The 20,021-nt window shown below is 43.5% G+C and overlaps 1 protein-coding gene across 2 annotated transcripts in view; it reads left to right on the top strand.

Annotated features, from left to right (window-relative positions):
* Positions 1–20,021, top strand: part of SGSM1 (small G protein signaling modulator 1) — a 1,153,128-nt gene that overhangs the window by 693,529 nt on the left and 439,578 nt on the right. For both annotated transcript variants that reach the window (XM_078667338.1, XM_078667339.1), the window contains exon 11: positions 16,298–16,461. In XM_078667338.1, coding sequence (XP_078523464.1) covers positions 16,298–16,461 — 164 coding nt within the window. The remainder of the gene's footprint in view (positions 1–16,297; positions 16,462–20,021) is intronic.

The following is a 20,021-nucleotide window of genomic DNA, read 5'->3' as shown; positions in this document are numbered from 1 at the left end:
ATGTCCATCCTTACGTCAATCTCGGCACCTTACAGGTATAAATATTACCGATATTGCCTTAAGCAAACACACGCGGTGGTGACGAGACCGGAACAGCGAGACTTGCCGAAGCCCAGCAGAGAGCGAAGCCCACTAGCTGCCCCGCCTTCCTGACGCGCTGAGAACGAGACGCTGCCTTTCTCCTGCCGAGAAATCCAGCTCCGGCGTTTCCGAGCAGCCCTCGCAGGCAGCTTGGAATATCGAGACGTCAGACGAGAGATACTATCCCTCAACCATCCTAGACCTCAGGTACGGAACTGATTAACCCCTTGCAGAGAATTCTTGAATCAGTCACTTGGCAAAACAAACTTAACTTAGACTGCTACTTTCTATCCCCGCCCACGTATTAGGCTTAGGTCAGGTACACTGGGGTAGGCGTGGTTAGAAGCACCAGTTGAGTACGATTAGTCAAATGTTTATATGTATGTATCTATTTTATCCATTTTAAACCACCATATGGCTTAGAAACCATATAGATGTTTTTACAGTATTATTTTATACTTCTGCTTTTATTGTATGCACTTTACTTAATAATAAGTATTGCAATAATATCGATTCATTTCTCTTGTACGAGAAAAGAGACTGATCAATAAATAACATCTTTTATTGAACACGCCCGTCTCTTCCTTTTCTCTACAATCTGGTGAAACTAAGAATGCACGTACTGACTGAGTAAAATAAGTTGTCTTTTGTTTTCACACGACTCTAGAGATACACTCTTGATTAGGGGAGAGCAAAGTTGTCATGTTCTATGGTTGTCAGAAACTAAATCCCTTCTTGTCTATCCAGGGAGGTTCAACCCCTCCTTGTCTATTCGAGAAAGTTTCTAGTGAACTCTGAGCTAGCTGGCAAACCCAAAACTTTAAGTCTAATATCGACAGTAGAAGACCTAGTTAACGTCTGGTCTAGGTCTATACTATTGGAGGTATTATTCCAATGCGCAGAGCCTATTGGGATAATAGGAACTACACTACATGGCGCCCAACGTGTTTGGATGGGCGATAAAACTAACGCAAGACTTTAGAGTAACTCAGTCGTGCTTTTTCACTCAGACCCCTTTTTCCCATAATACTCCAAAGACGTCTGGAGTGGGTGAAAGGTAAAATCCGCCAAACCTCGCAGGAGGGAACTCCTATGTATGGTTCTTGGTTCAAATCAACGTTGAAGGATACACTGTTCAGTGATGATGAAAGAGAGAGAGCTAGAGTAGCAGCTGAAGTAATAGAAGCTGATAATACTATGCAAGAAGCAGACCCGGATATAATACTCATCCCGGTCAACATAAGAAGATCTATAACGTTAAAACTTATAGAAAATGGACTGACACCAAGAGGTGGTACAGTCATATTCGTAATTGAGGCACACGAATATCGGCAGACAGAGGTATTCTATTCATGGATAAACTTTCCAGCAGCAAATGCTGTAACAAAGGAGTTCCACTGATGCTGTAACAAAGGAGTTCCACTGTTATAAAACAGAGGAACCACCGGATACCTACACTCCTTTCGAGGAAGTGGAAGTACCACTCAAATTCCAAGAGCATCTGCTCTTGTTTAATGGCGCCCTAAAACATAATAATCACATCACCAGGCTCGGTCCACTAGGTAGACCAGGAGCAACGTGGCCGGTCCTAGCCGGATACACACCACATCCAGACATCGAAAGAATGTCTGCAGCGGATGTTTTAGTACAACTAAAACAATTAATTAAAATATATAGACAACTAGTCCAATATGTAATGCGGACTTCAACCATCCAACCTGTAGTTAAAATCCCACAGCTGACCCCTCATCAGGGGAACAAAAATAAAATTACACCACAGAACATACAGTCCTGCCTAGGTAAAGTACCAGCTAAACGGGAACAAATACCATTCTGGTTAGCGCAAAAAATCACCCAAATAGAGGCGGTGTTTCCAGACACCACCCCTGTGGATAAACACAGGATTCTGACTATCTGTCTTCCAATGGGAATCGCACCACACGTGGAGGACTGTGACACTTGGGGTACAGTCTTTGCTTCCATTTACACAAAAACACATGGAGTTCCATCCATGTCAGTAATACCAGATGTGCTAAAACAAATTCAAGACGAATACGGTCCAGAACCCGCTTTAACTCTTGGTATGAAATTACTAAAAGACTTCAAGCAGGTCTCGGCAATATTACTAGCCAACATAAAAGGAGAAGCAGCGAATGTGGCGATCCGCCAGAGGTTAAAAGAGACAGATATAGCAGACCAACCAGCTGAAATTGCCAGAATTATAGAAAAATCCTATGAAGAACTAGGTAGAGATAGTTTGGGTGGAATACCGTTGAAGCCCCAACTAATTGAAAGTCCTGAAAAAATATTTATTAAAAATAATCTAAACAGTCAAAAGAAGAACTGGGATGGAAACAAACAATCCAATCCAAAAGAAAAGAGATTCCAGTCCAGAGGAAGGTCTCCTCGGCGGAGAGAAAGATCTCCGGACCAAGGACCCAAGTCTCCCCAAAGGGAGCCCTCTGTGAAAAAATACAACCTTAGAAATAGGGATAACATAAAGAAACCGGATAGATATCAAGATTTTGATGCACGTCCCTCTCAATCTTTTCAGACTTCCTCGCAGAAATCGGAAAGAAGAGGACGATCGGAACCCAGGGAAGGGCACGTCAAGTCCAAAGACAAGGAACCTGCTCATCCAAATAAAAAATTACAGTTTCCAAAAAAGAAGGTAGCCAGTATTAAAGTATTCAACAATGCCGAGAATACTGAGGACACAGCTGAAAAACGGAGAGTGGGCTCAGACAATGCTAGACAGCGCAGCAGAAGTGAGCATAGCACGCAAAGTCCTTATGAATCATCTGGAGACAGTGGACACGAATGAATACATTCAGGTGGAAACTGCAGACACCAGAGTTAGCAAACCTCACAAAATATATGAAATAACTTTACGTATAGAAGGGGATAAGACTAGGAAAATAAGGGGCATTTTTTGGGATAATCTCTCCAAGGGCTATGACATCTTCTAGCTGAAAAAGATTGGCCACCAGAGTTCGTCAGGGAGTGCCCACATGGCGAAGAAATAATTATGCCTGCCTTCTCAAATCATATTCCAATTCATAAAAAATATACACTTGCAAGAAAGTGGGCAGTAGCTCAAGCTCCTACTTTATATAAAAATCATGTGGGATGGGATGAGGACTCTCCTCCTCACAAAATCCAGTTAAAATCACAACCTACTGCACAAAGGCAGTATCCAATCAAGCAAGAAGCTAAAAAACAGGTAAAAGAAATTCTAGATCAACTAGAATACCAGGGGGTGATTGAAACTTGCACCTCACAAATGAACAACCCTTTGTTTCCTGTCTCCAAACCAGACAATTCATATCGTCTAGTTTTGGATTACAGACACCTTAACTCATGTTGCAAAACCTTTGCAGTACAAAACTCGCATAGTGCTGCACTAATGAATAACATAGTGCGCAAAAAATATAAAACAACATTAGACATCTCTAATGGATTCTTTTGTCAAAATATAGCACCAGAGAGCAGATACTTATCAGCGTTCTCAATAAATGGCGCTCAAAAAGAATTCTGTCGGTTACCCCAGGGGTACAAGAACAGCCCAGGAGTATTCTCAGCGAGAGTAACAGAGTTACTACAAACATATGATGACGAAGCAGTATCGTATGTCGACGACATATACCTAACAGATGATGACTTGGATACTCACTTGAAGAGAGTGAACACCATAATACTTGGGTTCGCAGCAGAGGGTTACAAATTCAACTTTAAAAAATCTAGAATTGCCCATCTAACAGTCCTATTCTTAGGATATGAATTATCAAGTGAAGGCAAAAGCCTGGCTGACAATTTCCTAGAGAAATGTGCCGTACTCCAAGCACCTAGAACACTAAAAAACCTACAGTCAATTCTAGGCTTCCTAAATTTCGGAAGAACATACATTGCAAATTACGCAGAAAGGGTCAAACCCCTTTATGATCTAATAAAACCAGATTTAAAAAAAACAATTGGACTCAAAAACACACAGAAATTCTGAGATCCTTACAAACAGATATGTTAATTAAAACAAAATTAGAAACACGTGATAACACACGCAACCTTGTGATTCGAGTCATCCCAGGAAGATGCGGATTCACATACCTGACCTCTAATGAGGGAGAAAAGGTACCAATTGCATTCAAATCGCACTTGTACACTAAAGCTGAAATGAAATTTAGCCCAACGGAAAAAATTCTTACTGCAACACAGACAGCTATAGCAAAAGAACGAGCCCTTTCACAAGGTAAACGAATAATAATCGTTACACCGATACCAGCCCTAGAGGCTGTAACAAAAGCAAGCATACCGAATGCTAAAGCGCTCCATCCGAGATGGATACAATGGGCTAATTCTCTTGCTGCAACAGACGTGGCATACGAATTTGATCCTAACTTAAAAACACAAGAGTTTCTCCAATACGAATTCGAATGTCCGACGCCGACCGAAATTCTGCCTCTAGAACATTACGGCTGTATAATATATACAGACGGATCAGCACAACCCGCAGTAGGAGGTAAACAAGCTTACAGTGCTGCGTGTGCGATTGTAAAAGGTCGCTGGCACGATGGGAAATTCAAACCAGCGGTCACTAAAACACAATCTCTAGGAGATTGTACAGCTCAGCGAGCTGAACTACTAGCATTGAAAATGGCGCTAGATAATGCAGATCGCGAATTCCCGACACTCATAGTGTCCGATTCGTATTACTGCGTCAAATCATATAACAGCGATTTGCAGAAATGGATTCAAAACGGTTACAAAGATGACACAGGTGCAACAATAAAACAAAAACTGCTTTGGGAACAAATAGTTCTGTTAAAAAAAGAACTACCAAAGACTCACGTGATACACTCACTGAGTCATCAGCGTGATGGCGTTCACGTTGCAGGGAATTCATTGGCTGAGAAAGCCACAGCGGTAGCAACTGAATCGGCTTCCGTAGCTAGAAAAAAGCGTGCAGTAAAATACATTGACGGTGAAACAATGCTGGCGGTAAAAATGTCATCAAAAGGCGACTGCTCAGCGTTACCGATCAGTTACCCACTCAAATATACATACATAATCGATGCGAACTCCGTTCCTTTTGCTCGAATCCCTGGAGTGGGGGATAGAGTAATTCCAAACAAGGACAGGAGAACTTTGTTAATAGCAGACGCACATATGGGCGAGGGTCTCAGACACCTCAAACTAAAAGAATCTCTGGAAGAACTACAATCAGTGTACTGGTGGCCAGGCATGAGCCTGCATCATCACATCTTTGTAAAAAAATGCCCGGGCTGCAACAGAGATCGCAGCGGCGAGAGGAACGGGGTAATACCATGGCGTTTCACTCAATAAGGGCTAAACAATAATCAGTGAAACAAGTGTAAATAATGCGTCCCATTAACAAATAAAGACTAGTTTCCACTTATAAATGTAGACCCCAGCACTCGGCTGACGTCGGGACTGTTATACAAGATTTGCGAGTCTAAATGGCATATACGCTAGGAGCATGCTACGTTTGACCAATGTTTTCACTTTAGCCCTCAAGCTTGTGGGAAAGCACGGCCAAATGAGCATAGCGAAGCGGGATTCTTCTCACTTCCTTCCTGAGGGATACGGGACGGTGTAAAGAAAAAACCAAGACATAAAGCAATCTATAACAGCAAAGGTATTAGGTTCGGGAGCTGGGTGGGTCAAACATCTAATAAGTGTCCAACGTAGTCTAAACAACTTGCCAAGAAATTCTCTGAGGGGATTCAGTCCGTACGAATTACTGTTTGGGACTAGGATGCTAGTCTCAGATCTTGACAGTCAGACTTCAGTGGTAAAAGAAAAAAGCTTTGATATCAAAGATCGTTTGGCTATTTTACAGGACTTAAACGAAACAAGAAAAGACCTGAGCAACATAAAGTTGAAACAGCAGCCAACAACCACTGAAGAACCACCACCTGTCCCAGCAAGACCTGTCTGGATTCCAAAAGTCGGGGATCCAGTCAGAGAAAAGATCGCGGTAAAGAAGGAATTTGGGCCTTCTTACAGAAAAGCAGTTCCTGTCTTGTCCATCAACGGGACAAGATCAGTTGTACTACCGCCGCTTGCTGGTAAAAAGGAGAACCGAGTTGTATCCATCGACCTGGTAAAACCACAATCAGGTGGCCGATAACAAACAGTAGGCCAAGGGGACTCCCGATAAGTAGTAGAACACCAAGGTTTGCTACAAGTACAGAGGTGCTAACTAAAAGGCTAATCACATTCGAAACGCCTACAGAACAACAACAAGGACTATGCAACAATGCAATGGAACTCACACCTCTGAAAACCCAAATAAAAACATTTAGTAGAGACACACCAACCTACAATGAAGTAACAAATGAATATGCTGAAGCTGCAAGAAACAGTAATCCTGAAGCAATTGGAACAATAGACAGAACGGCATCCGGCTACTTCATCAACTTTGAAGATTCTTCTGAAGATCTAAGTGAATCAAAGACACAGCCATCAACAAAAACTTTTAAAGATATGCTAAGGAACTTTTGAAACAGCTGAAAGAAACCTATCTGATTTCTCCGTGGATTGAATTTTGGGTATCCTTTGGTGTATTTATCCTCATACTTTGGCTCATCATGATACTATGTTTGGGACGCTTCATTGAGGGAAAATATGCTAAAATGGACACAGCAAGCCAGAAAATCAACTTGATCCTCAAGCCACACACGTCTTCACACGTCAAGAAAAGAGAACTTTCTTCAGTCAATTTCACAGCCAATCCTATACCGGGTGGGGTAGCATGGGACAATACTGACTATGAAATTTATGGTCCGGTAGAGATCCTCAAATATCCACACCAAATCAAGATCTCGTTGAGTGACTTTGTAAAACCAAACTCATTTGCTGATGATTGGGACTTTGAAAGTATTAATAACATGATGTCTGATCTAGTGATGTCTGCTAAATTTACCAAACATGATTATTTGCAGGGTTCATCTAATTATGATAGTATGTACTGCTACAACCACTATGGTAACCATTTTTTACATAAATCAGCACAACCTAGAAATGTTTTAAATTATAATCAATGGGAACATTGTGCAACCCCTCCAAAAGGAAGCTCAAGAACCTTTTATGACAAATATTCATACTTTTCAGGGTTCAACACAAGTAATGCTGAAACATTTTATTTCAAATTGTCAAATAAGACAGGAACAAAAACCATGCTTACAAACACAAAATTGATATATTCGGACTCATTTTTTGAACAAATGAATACATTTGGTTTTGATTATTGGGACAAAAATGTTGAAGTGAAAAGTGTTTGGGGTACAAAAGAATGGCAAGTACAAGGTATAGAATCATTGTTTAGAGCCTGCATGATCCCAGAACAAATTATATTCTTGAATGAAACTATTCAACAAACTACCTGTCTTGGATTAGCCAAAATCAAAGACTTAAATAAACCGTCTATTCCAAAACCAACAATGAACAGCAATAACTCTGCAGATGAAGAAATAGACGTAAACTATGTATTAAACCAAAACAGAACAAATCCTGATTGGAAACAATGGTTGATCTGGCCCACAGATACTAATAACTGTCAAGACAGATTCCTGAACAAAACACAGGGGTTCAAATTGACCAGGCCAGACCCTAGATATTCCCAAAGACAACACCCAGGGATAATCACCACCTACAGTGTGGGCAAACTCTGCCTTCAATGGCTAAAAACTTCCACACTGACAGAAATTAAGCAACACCTAACTTTACTTACTGATGGTGCTGACTTGCGTGATTTCATTATGGGACCACGCAAACAGCGTCAAAAACGCTTCATAGCAGCCTCTATATATGCAGCTTACAACGAGGCCTGGAAGATAACTCAAATTGAGACAGCAGAAAGTATACGGGAAATTGACCGTATTAATTTGGAAAAATCGCTTTCTGTAGTGGACAATGGGTTAATGACTCTGTCCTCCAGAATCTTTTCATTGGACAGCATTGTGTCATCAGCAATCGACATAATATCGCAAGACTTAGGGGCCGATTAGGATGGCGGTTTTTCCGCATCCTCCGGGCCGGCGGAAGTGTCCGCCGGCCTGGAGGATGCGGAAAAACCGCGGCGGAGACTCCAAAGACCCACCGCCAAATTAGGATGGCTGGTGGGTCTGGAATTCCATCCGCCGCTTTTCCGCCGCGGTCGGCTTCCGACTGCGGCGGAAAAGCTATAACATGGCAGGCGGTGTCTATGAGACACCGTCCGCCATATTATGATGTTGGTGTAAATATGCTTTTCCACGGCGGCTTTTCCGCCATGGAAAAGCATACGGACATTCACTGTGGGGGCCCGTTGCGGGCCCCCTGGGTGAATGGGGGGTGGGGGGTGCACATGGGGGGTACCTATGGTACCCCCCTGCATTTGCGTACACAAAGCAGCAGGCACCGTGCGGTGCCTGCCGCTTTGTGCATGTAAATGCAACACATGCATTTTTAACATTGCGGCGGGTGCAGCTTGAAGCTGCACCCGCCGCAATGTTAAAAATAGAGGATGTGACCGCCACCCTGGCGGTCACATCCTAATTGCCATGGAGGGACCGCCGCTGCCCATGCAGACGGTCCCTCCTACTCAGGGGTGGCGGACGGACGCAAGTCCGTCCGCCATCCTAATCGGCCCCTTACTGTTGTTACAACACGGTCAGTCTCAATTGCGTTCTATTGTACAGCTTGGCTGGACGTTACAAAACCTGCGTTCAGGCTATGTGCCTTGGCGTTTAATCAACACAACGTCACTATTCACTATCTTTAACCTTACTGATAAACAGATCAGTATGGCACAGAAGGGTGCTGATTATACAATCCTGAGCATTGAGAAACTCGAGAGATTACCATTGACAATGCCAGAACGACCTGTCATTGAATGGATAATACATGGGATAATTAATATTCCGATATCTACTTTCAGGTTTCAATACTGCCAAAAATATATACAGGCTGGCATGTACGAAAAATTGGGAAAAGGGTACATTAAGACAACATGGAACTTGCCCTATTCACATGCATGTGTCAGTAATAAAGGACAGAAAGTGTTTCTTAGTGGCAATAATTGTGCGATGTCACTAAGCGGTACACTTCTGTGTAATGGAATTAGTTTGCATGGAGCCTGAGAAGGGAACTCAAATAACCTTTCATGTCACCAGCTAGGCACACCTGCAACAGAGATAGAACCATTCTTTAAAAGACTCTATAACGGGAGTTACATTCTAATTGTGGATCGCAGATGTTGTAGTCTACTGCCCGGGGTTCCTTATCTCATCAGTACGACTGCGAAGGTCATGTGCTGTGGACGCTTATTGTTCCCCAGCTCCTTTCCAGACAGGGAGGCAAGGGCATGGCCTCACTTGAAAATTACTTCTATTCGAGTTGATACTTTAAGCAGAATGAAAACAGTGCTTCTTCAGACGCCGACCAGGCTCACGTCATCAAAAGAAACGTATGATCTCCTAGTCGCAAAGACGACTGCAGAGATTCACTCATTGTTATCAACTAATTCCCCCATACATTTCGCAGAAATCCTGAATGAAATCTTAAATATTTCTGATACCAGTGGAGTCTCAAATGTATTTAAGACAGTATTTTCGATGGCATTAACACCATTCAAAGCCATACTGGGTATTTTTCCAGACTTCGTCCATTCGATTTTTGGAGGAGTTCCCCTCATTTTGGGACTAATTGCAGGAATCCTATTCTTAGTCCTTATATTTCGTTATGGCAAACCGTGTCACAGACAAAACACCTGCGACAAGGGAAGAAACAATCCGAGCCATTGGATACCGGGACCGGATATCAAAAACCTGGGACTAACCCGGCTTAGAGACCTGAACATGACTTGGTTTCTTTCATTTCGGCCGATATGGCAAAGATGTGTTTTACCTGTATTAAGGTGCATGCTGTGCGGAGAAGAATGCGTGTTGGACACCTGTCTGACGCTACAATCGGATGCGCCAATGGATGCAGAAACATTGTTGGGTCCGGTAAAGGCTCATGCATTGTGCTGCCCTCAACGGCTGCCAATCCTGATGACGGCATTCGTGGAAACTTCACTACTACGATTAAGGGGTAGTGAAGATCAAGATGAAAGCAGCATCGATCAGGTACAACCTTCTGTCAGCAATACTACTCAAAACGTCAATGGAGACAATCATGCACATGAATGCATGGTTACATCCTATTCCGAATTAGTGGAACTATCACAGGAAGCTGTTGACAGCTTTTTCAGCAGTCTCAACGATATGATGTTCTCACCAGAGCAGAAATAATGACTCTTGAACAAGCTAGCACACGGCGTTCCCGACACCTTGAATTTGGCCTTCAACTTTAATAATAAAGTAGCAAGATCGACTTTTCCTCCAGTTCACGGACAGCAATTTTTTTAGCAGCCCCAAAATATATATATATATATTTTTAATTTTAACGGACACTTTTCTTCTGCTTAAAGTAAGAACTATTCTTAGAGAACTAATTTCTATTTTTAGAAACTTCATAGACATTAGCTGCCCGCTGGTATGTTTATAAATATTTTTGAACTGTGATGAAGTGGTCTCGAACTTTTCTTCTGTATTAAGAGCCATTTCATATGTAATTCTAATATTCGATTGCTAATAATGTATACATATGCGTGATTATTTTAGCATTATTCTACTGCTTGAGTGCATATAGTACATATGACTATTTTTTTCCCCGTATGTTACATAATTTCAAAATGCATTATGTGTATTTTGGGGTGGTAAGGTATACACGATATTCTACAGTATGTTTTACTATGCCTAGATTCGTAAATTTGGCCATAGTTAGCGTGGAGTGGGTGTGATGTATTCCTATAGGTTCTGTATCGATCCCCCTATTCCTGACCCTATTCTGGTTAACGAGTTAACTAGCAGCCATCCCATGATGCAGAAACCGTTATCTGATTACGCCAGACCACGGCACAGGAGCGCGTTATCTGATTAGGTCATAACGCTTGCCATCTAATTAGGCAAGCAATATTCCTCCAGCCCCTGATAAGGCATACGGAGTTCTCAAAACAAATCAAACCTATGACAACCTGGGAAAAACCCTGCGGCCATTGTTTTGATTTCACCGAGAACTTCAGTAAAAGAATGCGCTAATGACCAGCTCGTATGACATCCTTATTGACGTATCTATGTCCATCCTTACGTCAATCTCGGCACCTTACAGGTATAAATATTACCGATATTGCCTTAAGCAAACACACGCGGTGGTGACGAGACCGGAGCAGCGAGACTTGCCGAAGCCCAGCAGAGAGCGAAGCCCACTAGCTGCCCCGCCTTCCTGACGCGCTGAGAACGAGACGCTGCCTTTCTCCTGCCGAGAAATCCAGCTCCGGCGTTTCCGAGCAGCCCTCGCAGGCAGCTTGGAATATCGAGACCTCAGACGAGAGATACTATCCCTCAACCATCCTAGACCTCAGGTACGGAACTGAATAACCCCTTGCAGAGAATTCTTGAATCAGTCACTTGGCAAAACAAATTTAACTTAGACTGCTACTTTCTATCCCCGCCCACGTATTAGGCTTAGGTCAGGTACACTGGGGTAGGCGTGGTTAGAAGCACCAGTTGAGTACGATTAGTCAAATGTTTATATGTATGTATCTATTTTATCCATTTTAAACCACCATATGGCTTAGAAACCATATAGATGTTTTTACAGTATTATTTTATACTTCTGCTTTTATTGTATGCACTTTACTTAACCATAAGTATTGCAATAATATCGATTCATTTCTCTTGTACGAGAAAAGAGACTGATCAATAAATAACATCTTTTATTGAACACGCCCGTCTCTTCCTTTTCTCTACAATCTGGTGAAACTAAGAATGCACGTACTGACTGAGTAAAATAAGTTGTCTTTTGTTTTCACACGACTCTAGAGATACACTCTTGATTAGGGGAGAGCAAAGTTGTCATGTTCTATGGTTGTCAGAAACTAAATCCCTTCTTGTCTATCCAGGGAGGTTAAACCCCTCCTTGTCTATTCGAGAAAGTTTCTAGTGAACTCTGAGCTAGCTGGCAAACCCAAAACTTTAAGTCTAATATCGACAGTAGAAGACCTAGTTAACGTCTGGTCTAGGTCTATACTATTGGAGGTATTATTCCAATGCGCAGAGCCTATTGGGATAATAGGAACTACACTACACTTCATAAAGCACAGAATGACCTTGGGAAAGAATTTTTAACCATTTGGGTAAGAGACTTTAACTTCCAAACATGAGACCCTAGAGTCACGGCATCATGTGGTATTTGTGATGAGCTTGAACAACCCTTCACACACTTTAAATACACCCTATATGGGATGCGCTGAATAAAGTGGTTCTTGCTAATAACCTGATATTTGCTCAAGACTTTGGCAAAGTAAGCCCTTTGCAAATTCCAATGTATGTAGGGTCAGGCTCAAATTCCATTCTTGACCACACATTATTCTCCAAAGAGCGGTTACCGATTCTCAAAGGATGTAACGTCTTGAACAGCTGTGTAAGGGATCACGTCCTTCTAACAATGGTTTTTTCATTTAGACCTGGGTAGAAACACTCCTAAAGCATTCCTCACAGGGTAGAATATAGTAAGAATAAGGGTGTGAATATTAAGTGAGAGAAAATTGAAAAGGACTTTTTTCTTAGAACGCTTTTAGCAAATAATAAAGTACAAATTGAGATGGTTCTGCAAGATTACCCAAATCTGACTAATGTCATACAGGCCTATACCTCTCTAAACAATTATATGGCAGCAAGACTAACAGAAAACATCACAAAAACTAGTAACAACCCTAGGTAGTTTAACAGCGTCTACTCCAAGGCCCATAAATCTCTAAAGCTCACTCTTAGCAAACATCCACAAGATCAGGCAGGAGTAGCAATGGCTAGAAAAGCCTACAAAGAAGTGATCGGAAAAGGAAGATTGAAATGAGGGAGAAGGCCTGGTAAGATCTAAGGACCGCAAGCCCCCTGACGGACCCGCGAGCCTTTTGGCAGGTCTATAACTACCCAAACTTGATGGGAGATGAAATGCCTAAAGTAGAGACCGTTGTCAGCCAAGATTGGGTAGACAATTTTTCTAAAATATTTGGCCCAAACACCCAGACTGTTAAAATGGTCGCAGATCTTGCAGCCCTTTGTGATCTGAATGCAGCTATATCTTTGAGTAGGTCAATTGAGGTGTCAGATGTCATCCTAGCTATTTAGTGCAATCCCTCAGAGAAAGCCCTAGGACCTGATAAAATTCCAGCAGATCTTTTTAAATCTCTTCGCAGTTTTGGGCTCCAAAAATAACCAATGTCATAAGGTGTTCAATTGTATCCCCCCTCGGTAAGACATGCCAGAAGCCTATCATCGTTCACTATCTTCAAAACAGGGAACAAGTCAGCACCACTGTTACCATCCAATCTCCCTGCTAGACAGCACCATAAAGATCCGAGATAGGGTAATCCTGGCTAAATTGGAACTTCGGGGATCTGAGATCCAGGAGCTTTCGGAACTCCAGTTCGGGTTTTGCCCGGGCCTAAGATCCATTGGACAGTCCCTGAATGTATCTCTTGTAGTTAAAAATATACAAAAGCAAAAAAAAGGCTGTGTCTACCTACCCTTTATGGACTTACCATGTGCCTTTGAGACGGTGGAAGGATCTAAACTATCATTAATAATGACACAATTGTGTACTGATAGTGCAATTATTACCCTGCTCTGTAGGCTCCACACGCACACCACAGCTAGAAGTTGATACAGCAGGAATGTGTATTTAACAGAAGAGTTCCCCTCTGCAACTGGGGATAGACAAGGATGTGTATTGGCACCATTCCTTTTTTAAATTTATATCTGTGGCCTTGAAGATCACGTGTACAAAGTAGGGAAAGACATTCCGAGGGCTAATTCAAGTCCCTGTGTTACTTTAAGTGGATGATGCGGTCCTCCTAGTGAGAACAGCAATGGCCTACAGTCTTTGTTTCATGGCTTTAATTGTTTCATGGACAATTTGGGACTCAAGACAAATCGCACCAAATCTTGTATAATGAATTGTGGCCCCAAATCTCTGCTTGGGGTTAAAGAAATTAGGAAAGCTCCTCATTTTACGTACCTGGGAGTGCCAGTTGATGTAGATTTCAACTGAAGATTTTTATTGAATATTAGAGCTTTGCAATTTTAAAGAGCAATTGACTCTCTTTTTACATTTTCTAAAAGATTGGGGCAAAATAACTGCTATGTGTTTTTAAAAGTAAATGTTTGTCAGTTGCTTCTTTAGGTGCTGGTGTATGGGGCTATATTAACTGCATCTCTCCAAATAATTGAAAGCAAGTTTATAAGAAGGTCGCTGGCGATGCAGCAATCTACTTATGTATCTTTCTGCCATGATGAAGTCAGGCAGGGCCTTTTAGAAGATCACATTAAACTACAGCTTTTTTACTCTGGCTCAGAATTTGGAAAAAACCAAGAGGCCCATCTCTGTAGAACGATACTGGCTGGCATTATGACTCTGAATAACTGCTTAGATATCCCATGGGTCAAATTTATCAAAGTCAGATTTGCTAGGCTGGCCACCCCAGCACATTTTTCCAACCCAGGCAGCCTTATTAATATCTCATCTGGCAGAGTCAAAGAGCTCTTCTAAATGTACAGGAATTTATATAGCGCAAATCACCAAGCGGTCTCTAAGCGCTTGCTTAGGGAACCCATCCTGGTATTCCCCTGTGAGATAACCCCAGCAGGGTATCCACAAGGTGAAAGCCAGGCATCCCACCGCGAGGGGCCGTTGTGGAGATTAAGCAAGCTATTGCCCAGAGTCGCAGAGTGTGAACCCGTGAATCGAGTAGGCACCGGAGCGAGAATTGTCGAGTCCATGGACATTTTAGGACTCAAGACCCTGCCGAGCCGGGAATTGAACCCTGGTCCCGGGCTGACCTCTGCTTCCAGGTCTGCCTCCTCTAACCAGTGAGCCACACTTCTCCACTCTTCTACCAATAAGTACATTCAGCCTGGATGGCGAATAGATGCACTAGGTCGATGGAGCACCTTCAAGAATTCCAGCACAGCCCGCACTTTACTTGCAGATAATATTGAATGAGAGGTAGAAATTTATGTTGACTAGGTAGGTTTCACCTTAAAACCGGTGGCTGCTCTTCCGCTAAGGCGGAGGCGGATCGCCTCACTGCTTTTTAGCAGTGAAATAAAGAAAAATAAAATTATAACTCCACGTTATTATCATTTTATTTGTTCCTGGTGCAGCAGCTTTGCCAGGCAGAGCTTCTTTGCTCTCAGAGCAGGGGGAGGAGTGGTGGGCACACTCTGTAAGTGTGCATGAATGTTTCGCCTGCTGTTTTGGATCTGCCAAACATTCATGCACACTTTGCATGTTCTCCACCCAGACTGCATTACAGCCTGGGTGGAGAACATGCCCAGACTTCCATTCCCTGGCTGAGGGCACAACCACAGTGCTCAGATCAATCACAATGCTGCATAGCAGCATTGTGATTGGTCGTAGGAGCCTGGGTGCTTCCTGTTCCTTTCCCGACGCAAGGAGAGACGCAATGATCGGGTAAGTTCTTTTTTCCCCTCATTTTTAGATTTGAAAGAAATTCTGAGTCAATTATCCTACTATTGTTGCCTTTTTATTCTTATGTACTTTACATGATTTAAACATGCTATTTATTCTTGTACATTGTAATGTATTTGATTTAATGCAAACTTTTATGGCTCGCTGGAATCAAGTATTTTGATGATGATGATGGTAGGTATCTTGTACATATAAACAAAGTCTAACTTGTTACATGAAAAGGGCCAAGCCTTTGTCACCTTTGAATTTGCAAAGTGGCTGTTTTTACTATATGAATCTCTGCAGGTGAATGTTCACCAGTATACTAGGTGCACAGCGTGATAAATAGAATCAACTATTCACAAAATTCACAAAAAGTTGTGTATTTGAGGCTGGCTGCCTCCCACCGGGTAGCACACAACTAGAGTAACACTTGAATAGTTCATTATTCTTTTGACATAATATGAGTGCACTGACTATCATGTTATTTGTTTTTACTATATGCCTGTTTATAATGCTAATGTATTTATCAACATTATGTATATAGGAAAAAAACGGTCAGTAATATTTGTAAAACTGAATGCCTTTTTCAAGTGTAGCCTTTTAAAACACTTAATGTTTTTCTGTTTTTTTCTAATGATAGTAGACAGTGGTGGAACAGTAGTTTTAGTGAGTCAAGATGGAATACAGAGACCTCCTCTTCGGTTTCCAAGGGGTGGACATCTTCTTCAGTTTCTGTCTTGCCTGGAAAACGGTCTTCTTCCTCATGGACAGTTGGATCCGCCCTTGTGGTCACAAAGAGGAAAGGTATGAATACATAAATTATTACACCAACTTTGCCATGTTTCTTTGTAGGTAGGCATATTGTCAAATTTTATGTGTATGCCGGTGTTCGCAGCAGCTCTTCCAGCAGGGTACCAGTTGAGTAGAGAGGCAGGAAGGGCATTTCAGCAAGCAGGTGTACTGCACTGCTAATGTAAAGTGTGGCAGAAATGGTGCAGCTGAGCACTCTACTCAGACAAAAGTAGACTTTTTCCCCAGATGTGTGTGAGTGGGGTGTTGGAGAGGCATGGAGTGGTTACAGAAGTTGCAACAGAGTGAACATTTTAGTCCTGTGCTTTTCCCATAAAAAACATTGATAACATTTTTATTAGTCCAATTAGTGGGAGGTAAATCAAGATTACAACAACCCGAATGCATTAGGTAAATAAGGAGTCCATGATGACTTGCAGGGAGGCGCTCACCCGAGGGGGCAGAAACCCACTTAAAATTGTCATGTTTTCGGGGGCGTGGCTTGCACGCCGGGAAGAATGGCAGCGTGATCTTTCACTCCTCCAAGCAGAAATGGCATATTAATGCTGGGAGCTGCAATACGGATGCATTCTCCAACCTGAAAAGAGATTCAGGAGTCGGAGTGTACCCCCTATCTGCAGAGCAAGTTTGAGCCATTTCCGATCTCGGAAGGGCGAGAAAACGACCCTTTTCGTGTCGACCGCTTGCAAGTGCGGGAAGAGACGGAACTCGGCGGCGGCTGGAGCAACGCGGCTGTTGGAGCGGCTGGAGCAACGCGAATGCCGATCGTGGCGGATCCCTCCACTGTACCAACGGTGGAGACACGGATGTGAGACACAACCACACTATGCAGTCATGGGCAGTGAGTAATAAATGCTCAGCGGCGTTTAAACTTTTGAAGGAGATTATAGGCGCGAAGAACTTATTTCAAAATGGCGGCCCGACTGTTCTCCCCAGAGTGAGTAGCCAGCATCCCCGCTCCTGTGACCCAGCTTAGAGGCATAAAGCAGGCAAGCACAAGCAGCAAAGCCAGTCAAATGCTCCCTGGGTCTAGCGATCCTAAATAAACACCGCTACCGGGCCACATCGCATTTCAGGCACTACAAGACCGGGCAGAGAAGGGAATACAACGGAGACATTATTTGTTGAGTGTGGCAACTTTAATTTGATCATCGCTTCTGAGCCATGCTGCGCTTTCCAACACCACGAGGGCAGGTTAAGAGGCGAGATAACGGAGGCAGTATCTATTGAATGTCTAGAGCTTTATCTGAACACCGCTTACTGAGCCATATCGGGCTTTCAAGCACCACAAGGGCAGGTAAGGAAGCAAAATAGCGGAGGCTATATTTCAGTGTCACTTGGGCTAGAATCTGTGTCAACTACCGGGGTCTGCTGGAAGTTACCTCTGCCTACAAGACCCCATGCATGGAGTGGACTGACACGAGGCTCTGCAGATCCCTCATTTGCCTATTCACAAAATGGCGGCCAATGTTATAACATTCACGAAGCTTTACACGAAAGTCGGCTAGACGATGCACATGGTCATAGACTTGTTCTAAAGCGATAAAGATATACTGCCGAGAGGAGGTAATTGCGCCACACACAGATGACATTTTAACATTATATGCAGCAGTTCTCTTGGGCTAAACCTCACGAATGCAGCGTAACCCATGAATGAGCGGGGGTCACCAGTCCCTTAACTACTACACAATATACAATTTTAGTCTCCTGGCCTGACCTGATTGGAATATAAAAGCGTGCACTTGATAAAGATCAATTTACAATGGTCAGGCGATTTCAGAAGTTGTTTCCTAAGTTAAATTTGCCCGGCGTGGAACGCCTCTAATACCATACGAAGTTACTAAATAAAGAGGCAGGCGCTGGAGACTGGAAGACAGGAAACAAGTTTTATTCCGACGGAGTAGAACACATCAGATCGGACAACGAGGTATCGTCTCGAGGTGCTCTCTCAACCTCTCTGAGACCTGGTCTTTTATACACTGGTTTAAGACATGTGAACGTCCTTTATTACAACAGGGACATTGTAGAGCATGAGAATGACATCAGAACGATATCTCCGACACCCCCCAGTTCCAACCCCTTCCAACACATGACAACAGTAGAGACCCTTTCCCCTCATATGATTGGGAGGGGCTATCACGCAGCTGAGTGTTCTGCCGATCTCTTTGGAATGTGTGCGCCTGATCGAATCTCCGGGGGCGGGGATGTCATGATCAATAGTGGCCTCTTTCAGGAGAGGCGAGGGCGTACGGTAATGGGCAATAAACTGTATCTTCGGGCTAAAGGATGACCAGCAGTCAGTGCTGACGTTCAGGCTCAGAGGAAGGGGACATCAAAGGAGGGGTATTCATGGACGGAAAGGACTGGTGTGGATAATCGAGCGTGGTGGAAGGGTTTATCCACAGAGGGGTATTCATGGACGGGAAGGAGGTGTTGGTCAGGCGCGGGGTGTGATTCCCTGAGACAGAGTCATGGGGGGTTTCATGGCTTGTGCATGTGAGCGCGGGGGCAGCCAGGGTGCGCGGGGAAGGCTTGCATGGTCAGGGAAATGTGCTGACGGGCGATCGTGAACAGGGAGACCATGGTACCTAAAATGGCTGTCGTGTATTCTCATACGTGAGTCTGCAAGATGGCGTAGATAATGTTCAGTACACGAACTAAATTTCCACAGTCCTCCCTTTAACATGTCTCGCCAGCTTGTCAGTTCGGATCAATCCCCATGAGACCACGCACTTCTATTTTGTATAGGGGACTCATGTGCTCTGGTTTAAAGTTCAAAGTCTTCGGGCACACATACAGTTGGAAACGAGTGCACATAAAGATGGTAAGCATTGAATACCTAAACAACACCCACATAGTATCATGATTGGTATCAATAAAAACGTTAACACTCTCCATCCCCAGTTCTTTAAAGTGTCCCAGAACCAGCCTCCAAGCGACCATCCTTCCTGTTCCTGGTGAACCTCCGAGGACAGTCTGTGGAGGTGTTCGATTGCTTTGTAGACTGAAGGTGAGTTATCTGGCACGTAGGTGCAACAGCTGGAGCCGATGATGCGGCATGCACCTCCACGGTCGGCCAGAACCACATCTAGAACAAGACGGTTTTGAAGAGCCACCAGGCGGACTGCCTGAAGCTCAGCCGAGGACGCCAGCGGTGATGTTAATGGTTGTTTCTAATGCCTGAGTCAGGTGTCGGATAGCGCGGCTATTTGCCATTGGTCCCCACAGAGGAACAAGTCCCTTTGCTGCATCTAGGAACTGTGCTCCGGTGGAGTCGGCTTGTTCAACATCTCCAGCGCGCTTTTGCCGGTGGTGGTTGGCTGGAGCCACATACGTGGGAGGAAGAATGAAGGCGATGTAGCACGTACCCTTCCAGCCTTTTGGGAGCCACGTGTAAGCTTTGGTGCCACAAACAAAGTACATATTCGGGGAAGCAACAAAGGAGGGGGTGTTAGCTGAGGCCAATGTTTTGGTGATGCGGCAAGAGCTGTGACCCACCAGCTGCGTTCCTTGTCCTTCGAGGCATACGAGCCCTGTGACATTGATGACAGACA

This window comes from Lissotriton helveticus, chromosome 11 (assembly GCF_964261635.1).
Source record: "Lissotriton helveticus chromosome 11, aLisHel1.1, whole genome shotgun sequence".
NCBI classification, from domain to species: domain Eukaryota; kingdom Metazoa; phylum Chordata; class Amphibia; order Caudata; family Salamandridae; genus Lissotriton; species Lissotriton helveticus.
Note: the sequence above shows the minus strand (reverse complement) of the source record. Positions and strands in the feature narration are given on the sequence as shown.